This window comes from Hyla sarda, chromosome 7, assembly GCF_029499605.1.
Source record: "Hyla sarda isolate aHylSar1 chromosome 7, aHylSar1.hap1, whole genome shotgun sequence".
NCBI classification, from domain to species: Eukaryota; Metazoa; Chordata; class Amphibia; order Anura; family Hylidae; genus Hyla; species Hyla sarda.
The window spans coordinates 190,449,555-190,464,075 of NC_079195.1; the positions used below are offsets into that span (position 1 = coordinate 190,449,555).

The window sequence follows — 14,521 nt, forward strand, 5'->3', positions numbered from 1 at the left end:
CTGACTGATTTATGCTAAGGAGGCACACAAGGTAATGTCACTGCTCCCTTAAAAGAAGTATTTTTGGTTAAAAAAAAACAACATTGGTCATTTAATAACTATATGTGAATATGAGAAAGCCAGTATACAAATGGTGGATGTGCGGCTATGTGTGGTGTCCCGGTACCGCATCCTATCCGGTACCTGTGTATATAGGTCCCCATAGCCAGAGTCCCTAGGATGTCTTATTGTCTAGTCCACCCCTTGTCACCTTTCATCTAGGTATTAGTTGTCTAGTAATTATTTAGGATTTATATGTAAAGGATTGTATAAATGTATATAAATAGTTAATAACCTGTCCGGAGCGTAGCAGGACCTGCGGGTCACGTGATCAGGTAAACTCTATGGTTTTTGCTTAAGGACCTTTTGAGGTCCCTGTGACGTATTGCGCCCACTATGCTTTGTGACAGTGAATGACAGATATTCGGACCAATAGAAACAACCCCGCCCCTGCCCATGACCAATAGAAACCACCCCGCCCCTGCCCATGATTTCGCTCTCTTGTTCCCGGGCTGTCAAATGAGCAGGATCTGCGCAGCTATCTATTCAGAATCGCGAGCGTATCAATCCCTAAGCACTCTGCAAGATCACCGGACCTTATCTATCCCCTAAATCCGGACAGATCTTCGCAAATTACCCTAAATTCAGAGACTTGTATTACTATTCAAGGTCCGCAACAACTGTCAGTCACTGAACTATATAGAGACTGTTTGCATGAGACTGTTATTGTGCATTGGATGTACCGCAAGCATTTAAGTAAAGTTATCCAAGTTCAAGTACCTTGTGGACCTTCAGTCATTTTATGCATGCACCTATCGTTACTGGGAAGGGCAGCGATAGGCCGGAGAATTACCTCAGCATACTAGCCCTCAGCCTGGCATCACAAACTATAGAGTTAACCTTAACCCCTCATCTACCTAAACAACACCCCAGCTACCATACACCCCCAAAGGGCTACCACAAAGCGTTTTTGGCATTGCACAAACAGGATTCGGGTGTGTGCCTACTACACTTGCCACTAGTGAAAGCGTACTCCCCCCCAGAAAACAAACTTTATTAATGTACTGTGACTTATACTCTGGAGTAAGGGGTTGCGCACACGGTGCTGTGTGGAGGAAGTGCGCATGTAAAGTAAGGGGGAGGCGAATAGCACAGCGGAGCTACAAGCTGTGAAAGAAAGTACTGAAGTTAGCATGGGGCCTCCCTGCTCACGTGATCCAGAGACACTGCCCACCGAAGCTCTCGGTGCCGCGGCGGCCATTTTGTTGGAGCCTAGTGCCGGAAACCAACAAAGAGAGGAAGATCAGCGCAGGAAAAGGCGCAGAGTGCGACAAGGGGCTGGAAGCGGTAAAGAGCCGGAACAGTACGGGACTTTGAGACACCAGATTGCTGAATTGAAGTCCTATATAGAGTCACTTCAGCTACCGATCAACGCACTCAAATTTCAATTAAAAGCTGTTGAGTTTCAAGTCACCGCCCTCAAATTTGAAATCTACGCTCTCAAGTTCCAGATCAGAGAACTACTGCATATCTTCTGGAGACCTGGGAATTCGAGATCTATTTAAAGGGCCAGCATACCAAATACAGAAATGTCAGAGCCTGCAGCCCCACAGTCCCCATCTGAGCAGCAGGGGGGCGATGCTCCAGTGGCCCCACCAATGGGGTCTGCACCCCAAGTCAGAAGGGTGTTGCCGCCTTCACCAACACCTTCTACCTCACAAAGACGTACTCTACCTGTGATTCCATCAAGACCTCCATCATCGGCGGAGCAGGACCCACCAAGTCCACCTCCAGTCTCTCCCTATGTGTTGGGAGCCCCTGTTGCTGCACCTGTCTTCTTGGGGGAATCCTGTGCTTCCCACCTACAATGGTGAGCCTTTTACATTGACAGACTTTAAAGAAAAGTTTTACAGCCTCTTAGGATTTTATGCATTACCCCCTCACCAACAGATACAGCTGCTTCTGGGACAGCTCCAGGGACCTGCCTTGGAGGAATTGCGTACCTGGCCGGCGGCTGATAAAGCCACAGTGGGACAGATTTTTGAAGGACTCTCTCAAGTGTTTGAATCTCATTCTCCCTCGGAGGTACTCCTCAGACTATATGAACGACGTCAGAAGCCAGGTGAGACTCTCAGAGCATATGCAGTAGCTTTACAGAGTGCATTAGAGGTGGTACAAAAGTTGGACAGCATCACGCCTGATCAGGGCAATCGAGTACTGATGGACCGTTTTATAGAAGGGGCACTGAACAAATGAGACAAGGCCCAACTTAGGATGCTGGCCGTGCAAAATCCCGACATCGCTTTCCCAGCCTTTAAGAGACTAGCGGTTAAAGTAATAGAGTCGGGACCTCAGACAGAAGAGACTAGTGTTCCTGCTACCGAATCTCCGGGGCCTTCGCCCCAGCCGCCTGTCCTTTCTCAATCTGCCCCTTCAACACCTTCTTCTAGCCCTTGGACAGCTGACTTACAAGACATCAAACAAGACATTGAACAGTTAGCCAAGGCCTTTAAAGAGATGGCTGTATGGTCAAATCCTCCTAGATCTGCAACACCACCACCTAAGAAGGCTGACCCTCGCCCTGTTGGTCCACCTAGTACCCCTCCTGTGAGACCACCTGGGAGTCAGAGACTCATCTGTAGTTATTGTAACAAGAATGGACACTGGAAGAGCCAATGCTGGGCTTTAAACGGGCGTCCCCTGGGGTCGAGGACCACACCCCAGGAGTAGCGGCTGAAGGTCCAGAATCAACCAGCGACAAGAAGGGACTGTCTATGTATGTAGCTTCTTGTCCTTATGTACAGGTGATGGTTGAAGGTATCCGGTTACAAGCTCTGATAAATACGGGGTCTCAGGTATCCACTATTCCGCAGGGGTTTTTCTATAAGTATTGGTGCCCAGAAAGGTTGTGTGAACCTCAGGAAGCGGAGTTTAGAGTAATTGCAGGGAACGGGAAACCAGTACCCAGGCATGGCTACTGGGAGCCCACGGTGAAGGTGGGAAAGCATGTCCTAGAAAGGCAGGGTGTGATTGTCACCAATGTTAGGGATGAAGGGGCAGCTGATTTAATTTTAGGCATGAATATTATGAGGCACTGTTTTGATGATATTGTCTGTGCACTGCATGCATCTCTCCCTCACCTGTCACCCCCAGGCCGGCGAGCTGCCCAACACCACCTCAAAATCCTCCAAGCAGAACAGAAGTTTGTGAATCATCAAGGAGAAATCTGTCGAGTAAGGATTCAAGATATCCGAGCCGTTAGTCTACAGCCACAGACGGAGACAGTTATTTGGTGTCGTGCCCGACCAAGCGCTCTTGGAACCCCTTCTACTGGAAGATTGCCCCTTGGTGCGAGCCGCTAGAAGCCTGGTAACAGTACGTAATGGGAAGGTTCCAGTGAGATTTCTTAACCTCTCTCAAGTTGCGGTCCAACTACCCAAGTATACCCCAGTGGCTACCCTGCACCATTTGGATGTCAGAGATGTGGTCTCAAAGTTACAAGTGGCTCCACGAGGACCTGACCAGAATCCTGCGGAACCTTGGTGGAGCCCACTGCAAATAGGAGGCGAAGATACCTCCAAGGAACAGGTGGAAGGAGTCATCCAGGTAGCTAAGAGATATCAGGAAGCTTTCAGCAAGTTTCCCACCGACTTCGGCAGGATCACCATGATCAAACATAGGATTCTCACTGGGGACAATCCACCCATTAAAGAGAGACATCACCCTGTGGCTCCTGGGATGTATCAGACCATAAAGAAAATGCTTGTGGAGATGAAAGAGGCCGATGTCATCCAAGAAAGCCAGAGTCCTTGGACTGCACCTTTGGTCCTGGTGAAGAAAAAAGATGGGACTATCCGCTTTTGCGTGGATTACCGGAAATTGAACAGCATAACTCATAAGGATGCCTATCCTCTCCCTCGCATCGAATCTTTGACTGCATTGGGGTCGGCCGCCTACTTTTCCACACTGGATCTGACGAACGGCTACTGGCAGGTGCCAATGGTAGAAGAGGATAGAGAGAAGACCGCATTTGTGACCCCTATGGGTCTCTTCGAGTTCAAAAGTATGCCCTTTGGATTGTGCAATGCACCAGCTACTTTCCAACACCTGATGGAGCGATGCTTGGGGCATCTTAACTTCCAGAGTGTTCTGTTGTATTTAGATGATGTCATCGTCTATTCTCGGAAACCAGTACCCAGGCATGGCTACTGGGAGCCCACGGTGAAGGTGGGAAAGCATGTCCTAGAAAGGCAGGGTGTGATTGTCACCAATGTTAGGGATGAAGGGGCAGCTGATTTCATTTTAGGCATGAATATTAACTTCCAGAGTGTTCTGTTGTATTTAGATGACGTCGTTGTCTATTCTCGGACATATCAGGAACACCTGGACCACCTGAAAGAAGTTTTCCAAGTCCTTATCCAACATGGACTCAAGGTTAAACCTTCCAAGTGTCACTTGCTAAAGCCGCAAGTACACTATCTGGGACATGTCGTCAGTGCTCAAGGAGTCCAGCCTGATCCAGACAAAGTAAGTGCTGTGAAAGAGTGGCCTACACCCAGGACGGTGCGAGACGTCCAAAGTTTCCTGGGATTTGCTGCATATTACCAGCACTTCATCCCCCATTTTGCTCAAATTGCCGGACCCTTAACCGAATTACTGAGAGGGACTGCCCGGGATAATTATAATGGGAGGCACCCCATACAGTGGGCTGAAGAACAGGAAGATGCCTTTCGAGCCCTGAAATACCTCCTCACAGAACACCCCATTTTGGCATATCCCGATTACAGACTGCCGTTCCGTTTGTACACAGACGCTAGCTTTGAAGGTCTGGAGGAGGTCTTATCTCAAGTGCAAGATAGCAAAGAGAGGGTGATTGCCTATGCCAGCCGGCATCTCCGAGGTGCTGAGAAGAATTATGCCAACTATAGCTCCTTCAAACTGGAGCTTCTGGCCCTGGTCTGGGCCATTACTGAGAAGTTTAAGGACTATCTGGCTGCTACCCCTTTCACGGTCTACACTGATAACAACCCCTTGGCCCATTTGAACACTTCTAAGTTGGGAGCGCTGGGACAGCGTTGGGCCTCTCGGTTGGCCAACGATTTAAACATTAAGTATCGCAGCGGAAAAACCAATGTTAATGCGGATGTACTTTCTCGCATGGCCCCGGGAGAAGCACCTCCAGCTGAGGATGTGTGGGAAGATGTGGAAATGCCTCCCTTCTACCGAAGGTTCGTGAGCCAGAGTGCTCTAACTGCCCAGGCGGGTGACGGACCTGAATCTCCTAAAGTCCCTGAAGATCTATCCACCTGGAAGACACTTCAGGATGAAAGCCAGGTTATTGGGGACCTCCTAGACTATTGCCTCCACAAGAAAGTGCCCACTCGGGTGCGCAAGGCCCACGGGGACTTCGAGTTAAAGCGGCTGCGGCTGCGGAGGAATCGCCTGTTCCTGCATAAAGGGCTGGTCTACCGAAATTCCCTGGACCCAGTTTCCGGAGACCGAATACACCAGATTGTGGTTCCCAGAAGAGATGCAGCCATATTCGTGAATGCCTATCATGACCAATCCGGACACTTCGGGGTCCATAAGACAGAGATCACCGGATCTTATCTATCCCCTAAATCCGGACGGATCTTCGCAAATTACCCTAAATTCAGAGACTTGTATTACTATTCAAGGTCCGCAACAACTGTCAGTCACTGAACTATATAGAGACTGTTTGAACTATATAGAGACTGTTATTGTGCATTGGATGTACCGCAAACATTTAAGTAAAGTTATCCAAGTTCAAGTACCTCGTGGACTTTCAGTCATTTTATGCATGCACCTATCGTTACTGGGAAGGGCGGCGATAGGCCGGCGAATTACCTCAGCATACTAGCCCTCAGCCTGCCGTCACAAACTATAGGGTTAACCTTAACCCCTCATCTACCTAAACAACACCCCAGCTACCATACACCCCCCAAGGGCTACCACATATGTTTCTCTATTTGTGTTGTACATTATTAGTTAGGATTCTATGTTTCACAGTGATGAAAGGGAAGGGAAGTTGATGGAAGGACTCTACTATTAGTTCTAACTAAGTAAATATATGTAAGTTGAGCCATTCAGGTCACAGGAAGAAAGATTGGATAGAAAAACTTTCAAGCATCTTCAAATTAGTAGCCAAATACATCCGAGGTGTCACAGTTTATAACTGAAAGGCTCAGTAAAGGCCTGGAACCCTAGAAATATAGGTCACTAAATCAGATAATGATATGATGGAAGAAATTCAGTCCAGAGACTATAATACTTAGTATGCATTATTGTCAGCCAGAAGGATGTGCAGCTGGGTATTTATTTCATTCCTAAGACATAAAGAGGACATGTCAGCATTCCTGACGTGTATTTTTAGTAAATACTTGCATCTCCCAAAAATAACAATTCTAGAGCAACTTTCCTTGGAACTTTGCAGTGTGTAGTTCCTCTATTATTTCTCCTGGAAATGTAGAAACAAAATAACAACTGGTTACTTCTTCAAAGGGTGGTGTTGCTACACAGTCTGACACTGACAGTATTGATTGGCGAGTGTCAGACACACCCTATTGTACAGAGACCCTATTGACATGTCAAAAAAGCTGTCAGGCCTCCTAAAAGATGAAGGGTGCACATATACATCCTGTGTCCGATCCCAGTCCATGAAGCGTGCTCTGAGGCTGAGCACCCTTCATAGCCAGTTGGTCACAGTTGGGACCCATGGTTAATGGCAGACATTATCCAAATATATATATATCTATATTTTTTTAATTTAAAAAAAAAAATTTTGGGCTGTAGATTTTGTGGTCAAATGAGTGATGCCATTACAAAGTACATTTGGTGGCACAAAGAACAAGCCATTTTAAACAATATAACATTTCGGTCTCAATGGACCTTCATCAGATATCAGAGGGTTTGGATGTATATGGAAACGTCCGGCTGCAGGGTTACACGCAAGAAGTCAGTGCAACCTATAGTTGCTAATGGTATATCTTGATATAACATATACCATTAGTGACTATAGGTCACACTGACTTCTTGCATAAAGCCTGGCTGCCGGCCATTTCAATATACAGTGGGGCAAAAAAGTATTTGTATTTAGTCAGACACCAGTTGTGCAAGTTCTCCCACTTAAAAAGATGAGAAAGGCCTGTAATTTTCAGTATAGGTATACCTCAGCTATGAGAGACATAATGAGAAAAAAATATCCACAAAAACACTTTTCTTTATTTGCAAATGGTGGGAAATAAGTATTTGGTCGCCTACAAACAAGCAAGATTTCTGTCTCTTACAGACCTGTAACTTCTTCTTTAAGAGTGTCTTCTGTCCTCCACTTGTTACCTGTATTAATGGCACCTGTTTAAACTTGTTATCAGCATAAAAGACAGCTGTCCACAACCTCAAACAGTCACACTCCAAACTCCACTATGGCCAAGACCAAAGAGCTGTCGAAGGACACCAGAAACAAAATTGGAGACCTGCACCAGGCTGAGAAGACTGAATCTGCAATAGGCAAGCAGCTTGGTGTGAAGAAATCAACAATTATTAGAAAATGGAAGACATACAAGACCACTGATATTCCCCCACAATCTGGAGCTCCACGAAAGATCAAAATGATCACAAGATCGGTAAACAAAAATCTCAGAACCACACGGGGGGATCTAGTGAATGACCTGCAGAGAGCTGGGACCAAAGTAACAAAGGCTACCATCAGTAACACACTATGCCACCAGGGACACAAATCATGCAGTGCCAGACGTGTCCCCCTGCTTAAGCCAGTACATGTCTGGGCCTGTCTGAAGTTTCATAGAAAGCATTTGGATGATTCAGAAGAGTATTGTGTATCGTGTTTGGAGGAGAAAGAATGCTGAGTTGCATCCAATGAACACCATACCTACTGTGAAGTATGGGGGAGGAAACATCATGCTTTGGGGCTGTTTTTCTGCTAAGGGACCAGGACGGCTGATCCATGTAAAGGAAATAATGAATGGTGCCATGTATCATGAGATTTCGAGTGAAAACCTCCTTCCATCAGCAAGGGCATTGAAGATGCGGCTGGGTCTTTCAGCATGACAATGATCCCAAACACACTGCCTGGGCAACGAAGGAGTGTCTTCGTAAGAAGAATTTCAAGGTCCTGGAGTGGCCTAGCCAGTCTCCAGATCTCAACCCCATAGAAAACCTTTGGAGGGAGTTCAAAGTCTGTGTTGCCCTGAGACAGCCCCAAAACATTACTGCTCTAGAGGAGATCTGCATGGAGGAATGGGCCAAAATACCAGCAACAGTGTGTGAAAACCTTGTGAAGACTTAGAGAAAACTTTTGACCTCTGTCATTGCTAACGAAGGGTATATTAGAAAGTATTGAGAGGAACTTTTGTTACTGACCAAATACGTATTTTGCACCATAATTTGCAAATAAATTCTTTAAAAATCAGACAATGTGATTTTATAACAAAGTCCAAGTATGAGGCACAGCTCACTTGATCACCCTTCCTGCGTCTCGGACGAGACCGTACCACGACTCAAGCAACAATGGAACAAACGAAGAAGTGTCCAGCGCAGGTTCCAAGCAATACGAAAATTATTTATTCAGCATAACATAACATGGTGACAGATAGGTGACGCGTTTCAGCCACAATCTGTGGCCTTAGTCATACTATGACTAAGGCCGCAAATTGTGGCTGAAACACGTCACCTATCTGTCACCATGTTATGTTACCGCTGAATAAATAATTTTCGTATTGCTTGGAACCTGTGCTGGACACTTCTTCATTTGTTCCAATTTGATTTTATGGATTTTTTTTCTCATTATGTCTCTCATAGTTGAGGTATACCTATGATGAAAATTACAGGTCTCTCATCTTTTTAACCTCTTAAGGATGCAGGGTTTTTCAGTTTTTGCATTTTCATTTTTTCCTCCTTAGCTTTTAAAAATCATAACCCTTTCAATTTTCCACCTAAAAATCCAAATGATGGCTTATTTTTTGCGTCACCAATTCTACTTTGCAGTGACATTAGTCATTTTACCCAAAAATCCATGGCGAAACGGAAAAAAAATCATTGTGCGACAAAATCGAAGAAAAAACACCATTTTGTAAATTTTGGATGCTTCCGTTTCTACGCAGTGCATCTTTCGGTAAAAATGACACCTTCTTATTATTCTGTAGGTCCATACGGTTAAAATGATACCCTACTTATATAGGTTTGATTTTGTCGTACTTCTGGAAAAAGTCATGACTACATGCAGGAAAATTTATACGTTTAAAAATGTCCTCTTCTGACCCCTATAACTTTTATATTTTTCCACGTACAGGGGCGTATGAGGCAAAAATTTTTTCCGCCATGATCTGAAGTTTTTATCAGTACCATTTTTGTTTTGATCTGACTTTTTAATCACTTTTTATTCATTTTTTAATGGTATAAAAAGTGACCAAAATACGCTTTTTTGAACTTTGGAATTTTTTTACGTGTGCACCATTGACCGTGCAGTTTAGTTAACAATATATTTTTATAGTTCGGACATTTACACATGCGGCGATACCACATATGTTTATTTTTATTTTTATTTACACTGTTTTATTTTTTTTATGGGAAAAGGGGGGTGATTCTAACTTTTATTAGGGAAGGCTTGACTGCTCCTTCCTGGATCTCAGGCACGAAGAAGTCATTCACCGATCGGACACCGAGGAGGCAGGTAAGGTCCCTCCCGGTGTCCTGCAAGCTATTCGGGATGCCGCGATTTCACCGCGGCGGTCCCGAACAGCCCAACTGAGCAGCCGGGATACTTTTACTTTCGCTTCAGACGCGGCGGTCAGCTTTGATCGTCGCGTCTGAAGGGTTAATACAGGGCATCACCACAATCGGTGATGTCCTGTATTAGCCGGGGGTCCCGGCCGTTGATGGCCGCCGGGACCGACCCGATATGACGCGGGGACACCGGCGGAGCCGGCGGAGGACGTAAATATAAGTCCTTCGTCATTAAGGAGTTAAGTGGGAAAACTTGCACAATTGGTGGCTGACTAAATACTTTTTTTTCCCCACTGTACATTCAAAACCCTCTGCAGCAATACTGATATCTGATAAAGGTACAATTTTATTGTAATGTAAGGGATTGCTGAAATAAAAAAAATGCCTTGAAGGGTGCCCCACCTCTAGACTTCTTATCCCTTATACAAAGGTTAGGGATAAGATGACTGATTGGAGGGGATCATGCCACTGGGATGTTTAAAATGCTGGGTTCCCACAGCAGGGGTCCTGACATCACACCATGCCCCCTCGTGACCTCACGCTCCCCAACCCCCCCCACCCCCGCAGCGGGAACTCAGCGTTTCAACCCATAGACATCTTATCTCTTCTCCAAAGGATAGGAGATAAGATATCTGATCGTGGGGACCCACCACTGGGACATGGATGAAGGGGAGTGGTGTGACATCACGAGGGGGTATGGCATGATGTCACATCTCCAATCCCGGAAATTCCGAAATTGGATCAGCAGCCCGGCACATAAAGCCGCATGAAGATTGCGGGGGTCCCAGCGGCGGGCCCCCCACAATCAGGCATCTTATGCCCTATCCTTTGGAAAGGAGATAAGATGTCTAGCAGCAGAGTACCCCTTTAAGGCAACTGTCTTTGAATTTGATGGAAGCTGTATGGATCTCTATGCAGTGTGCAATGTTATGGCAGTAAGGAGAAACAATTCAGTTTTGGGCTTTTTGTTATGGTACAATAACAGTTGTGTGCCCTACTTCTATGTTGGATTTACTTTTATTGCTGATCTGTGAAACTCTTGGCTATAGTTGAGGAGTGCTGTGAATAAATTTTTCTACATTGTGTCCTAAACTGCAGTTTTTCTTCTGCATGTGAGTAAATTGAAGATGTAGCTTTTCCAGTCATCGTAATGGACTTGGGAAACTTCAGGAAATGGTACTGGATAGAATTCGCTTTCGAGAATAGACTTTGGCTCATTTAAAATCTAGACTTTAGCGTTTCCTACCCCAGCCACCAAGTCATATAGGAGGACAGATGGAATGATTCATCCAAATCTAATACCGGTTAACATGGCTGTTCTGGATGTTCTTTAGGTAAGTAAATAAAACAGTCTTAAAGTGATTGATTAACATTGCGTTTCCCATGATGCTTTTTTTGTAAGGTAATGCATCATTTCACTACTGGAACATGATGGCTTAGCTTGTGAGAAAAATGGCATTCTACCTTATGTTTTTTTTTTGTTTGTTTGTTTTTTTTCCCCTGGAGTAACACTCTAGGGTAAAAAACTTCACTGAACAGACATAGGCATATCTTTTAAGCCTTAAAAACGATGTCATTATAAATGAGTTAAAGGGGTTCTCCGGTGCTTAGACATCTTATCCCCTATCCAATGGATAGGGGATAAGATGCCTGATCGTGGGAGTCCCGCCGCTGGAGACCCCCGTGATCTTGCACGCAGCACCCCGTTTGTAATCAGTCCCCGGAGTGTGTTCGCTCCAGGACTGATTACCGGCGACTACAGGGCGGGCGGCGTGTGACGTCACGCCCCCGTGTGATGTCACGCTCCGCCCCTCAATGCAAGCCTACGGGAGGGGGCGTGATAGCTGTCACGCCCCCTCCCGTAGGCTTGCATTGAGGGGCGGAGCATGACATCCCACGGGGGCGGGGGCGTGATGTCACACGCCGCCCGCCCTGTAGTCGCCGGTAATCAGTCCCGGAGCAAACACGCTCCGGGGACTGATTACAAACGGGGTGCCGCATGCAAGATCACGGGGGTCTCCAGCGGTCTCCTTTGGATAGGGGATAAGATGTCTAAGCACCGGAGTACCCCTTTAAAAGATCACATTAGTAAAAAAAAACACTACTCTGCAAACAAATACAACTCTGTGTGACCTTCAGGTATCCAATAGTTAGTAATAATTTTAAAAGGGCACTGTAAGATTTACAAAAAATTGTTACATGTTGTACATTAACCTTTCTAAAAGACAACTAGGGGTCCCCATACCACCCAGAACACGATCTTGTCCGAATGAGGCATCATTTTTGTCCCAGTGGAAGTACAGTCATGGACAGGAAGTGAAGGTAGGGCTAGTACTTCTCTGTACTCAAACCCGTTCTGTTTATCAGACCGCAGCATGAAAACAGAGAGGATATATATATATATATATATATATATATATATATATATATATACATATATATATATATATATATATATATATATATATATATATATATTTGACCGTTTTGTATAATATGACCTAGTATGTATTTGTACATTTCCCAACATGCCCCTGCAATGGGACAAACCCTATGGGCTTTGCCTCCCTCTGTATACATGGCTGTTGACTGCACTCATTGAAAACATAAAATTGACATAATATAATATTCAGAAGCATATTATAATTTATTTGCACATTCTTTGCTTTAAAAATTAAATATTCTTATATAAATAGTCATTCTTCAGGGTCAAAATATAAAGTAAAACAATAGAAAATACAGTAATAGAAAGATGCTGCTGCACTGGCAATGAAGGTATCAGAAGACGTGGAAATTTATGGCCGTTTCATCAGCCAATTACAGAGATGACCACAATGAAATATGATTGACCGGGAGCCAGGGAATCAATTACTTTTTGTATGAAGACTTCATTATAATGCACACGGCCTGGGCTAAACGTTTCAAAGTCAATGATTCACTTTCAATAAGACAAAAATGCTTGTACCTATTGATCTGCTGCACAATAAGTCCTTGTTTGTGCCCTTTTAAAATTGTCTCAGCCTGTAAGCAATGTAGCACTAGAGTAATTTTTTTGTTACGTTGTTGAGTTGTTTTCCTTTTTTTTTCCCCCCCAACATTACATTTAACTGAGCATTTCATTTTAAACAGAAAACGTCTTTCCTTTAATGAAAATGTATGCAAATTCATAATGGAATTTATGTATTTATTTTTTATGGTATTGATCATATTTGCTTTTAGACACTATAGGAACCTTAAATGTTCTTGTCCGGGGATTGGAAATCTGTCTTGGTCATTTGATTGATCACAAACAGATGCATTTATTATAGTGACATCACAGTTATCAGAGCTCCCTATTGTAACGACATGTAAATTACTTCTATTAAAAATCTTAATTCTTCCAGTACTTATCAGCTGCTTTATGCTCCAGAGGAAGTTATTTTCTTTTTGAATTTATTTTCTGTCTGATCACAGTGCTCTCTGCTGACACCTCTGTCCATGTCCGGAACTATCCAGAGCAGGAACAAATCCCCATAGCAAACCTCTCCTTCCCTGGGACAGTTCCTGACATGGACAGAGGTGTCAGCAGAGAGCACTGTGGTCAGACAGAAAATAAATTAAAAAAGAAAAGAACTTCCTCTGCAGCATACAACAGCTGATAAGTACTGGAAGGGTTAAGATTTTTAAATAGAAGTCATTTACAAATCTATATAACTTTTTGGCATCAGTTGATTTAAAAAAAAAATTTTCCACCCGAGTACCCCTTTAATTACCAGACAGATAACTTACTGTTCTTACTAATATTTGGTTTTACTTCAACAGACAGAACTACTATTATGAATGTTATTTTTGTTTACTTTTACTTTGTTGTTGATTATGCAGTTCTAAAGGCTATGGACCACTTTGTAATGTAGGAACCATATTTATACATAAGTGGTTACCTTGAGTTACAAATGTCTGCAATCTCCATTCTATCATTCATTATCAGACTCCCTGATGCTTCAGTTTGCAGCCTGCATCTAGGTTCAAATTTTCACGCGGGTGAGTCCTCCCAGTATTATATGCTGGATGTGAGAGCTGGATGTTCAGGAGAATACAGTTTGTTGTGTCTGTTCTGTTTTCTTTCTTCACTTAACACAGCCCATGTAATTCTCCCCTGCTAACGCCTTGTACCTGCTTTCCACCCTATCTACAGCCTGTGTGTGCTGCCCTCCATGTATGCTCTCACCTCTGTCCACACTCTGAGCTGCCCATCAATGCTGCTAGCTCCATTCTAACACTGTGAGAGCTGAGAAAGCCTGGCTGACTGAATATCATTCTCCATGTAGCAGAAAAATGGGAGAACACTTTTAATGGAGACTATTTAAAAAGTTGCTCCATTTTGCACTCAGAAAGCAAATGAATAAATAAATAAATAGAAAACTCAGTGCACAGGTGTCCATAGCCTTTTGGCTCCATAGCAATAGATTCACAATATTATTGGATACAGGATGTTCCAGATTAAACACCATAACCTGGGAATAAACGGTTAATGACTCACTTACCAATCTACGAGACATAGGTGTCTTGTCGTCTCCAGGAAGATGCTGCTCCAGTGCGAGGACAATGCAGTTAGCGATAATTGTGGCAAGGATCATGTATTCAAATGGAGTAAAAAACAGTTAAGGAAAATATTGAAGTCTGGGAAACATTTCTACAGATAAATATGTGCAGATATTGTGCAATACATATACAGGGAGTG

The 14,521-nt window shown here is 44.1% G+C and overlaps 1 protein-coding gene across 1 annotated transcript in view; it reads right to left on the reverse strand.

Moving 5' to 3' along the window:
* The window catches only part of CACNA1E (calcium voltage-gated channel subunit alpha1 E), an 877,957-nt gene that overhangs the window by 273,844 nt on the left and 589,592 nt on the right, over positions 1-14,521 (reverse strand). Inside the window, exon 4 of the mRNA XM_056531933.1 lies at positions 14,325-14,430. Coding sequence (XP_056387908.1) covers positions 14,325-14,430 — 106 coding nt within the window. The remainder of the gene's footprint in view (positions 1-14,324; positions 14,431-14,521) is intronic.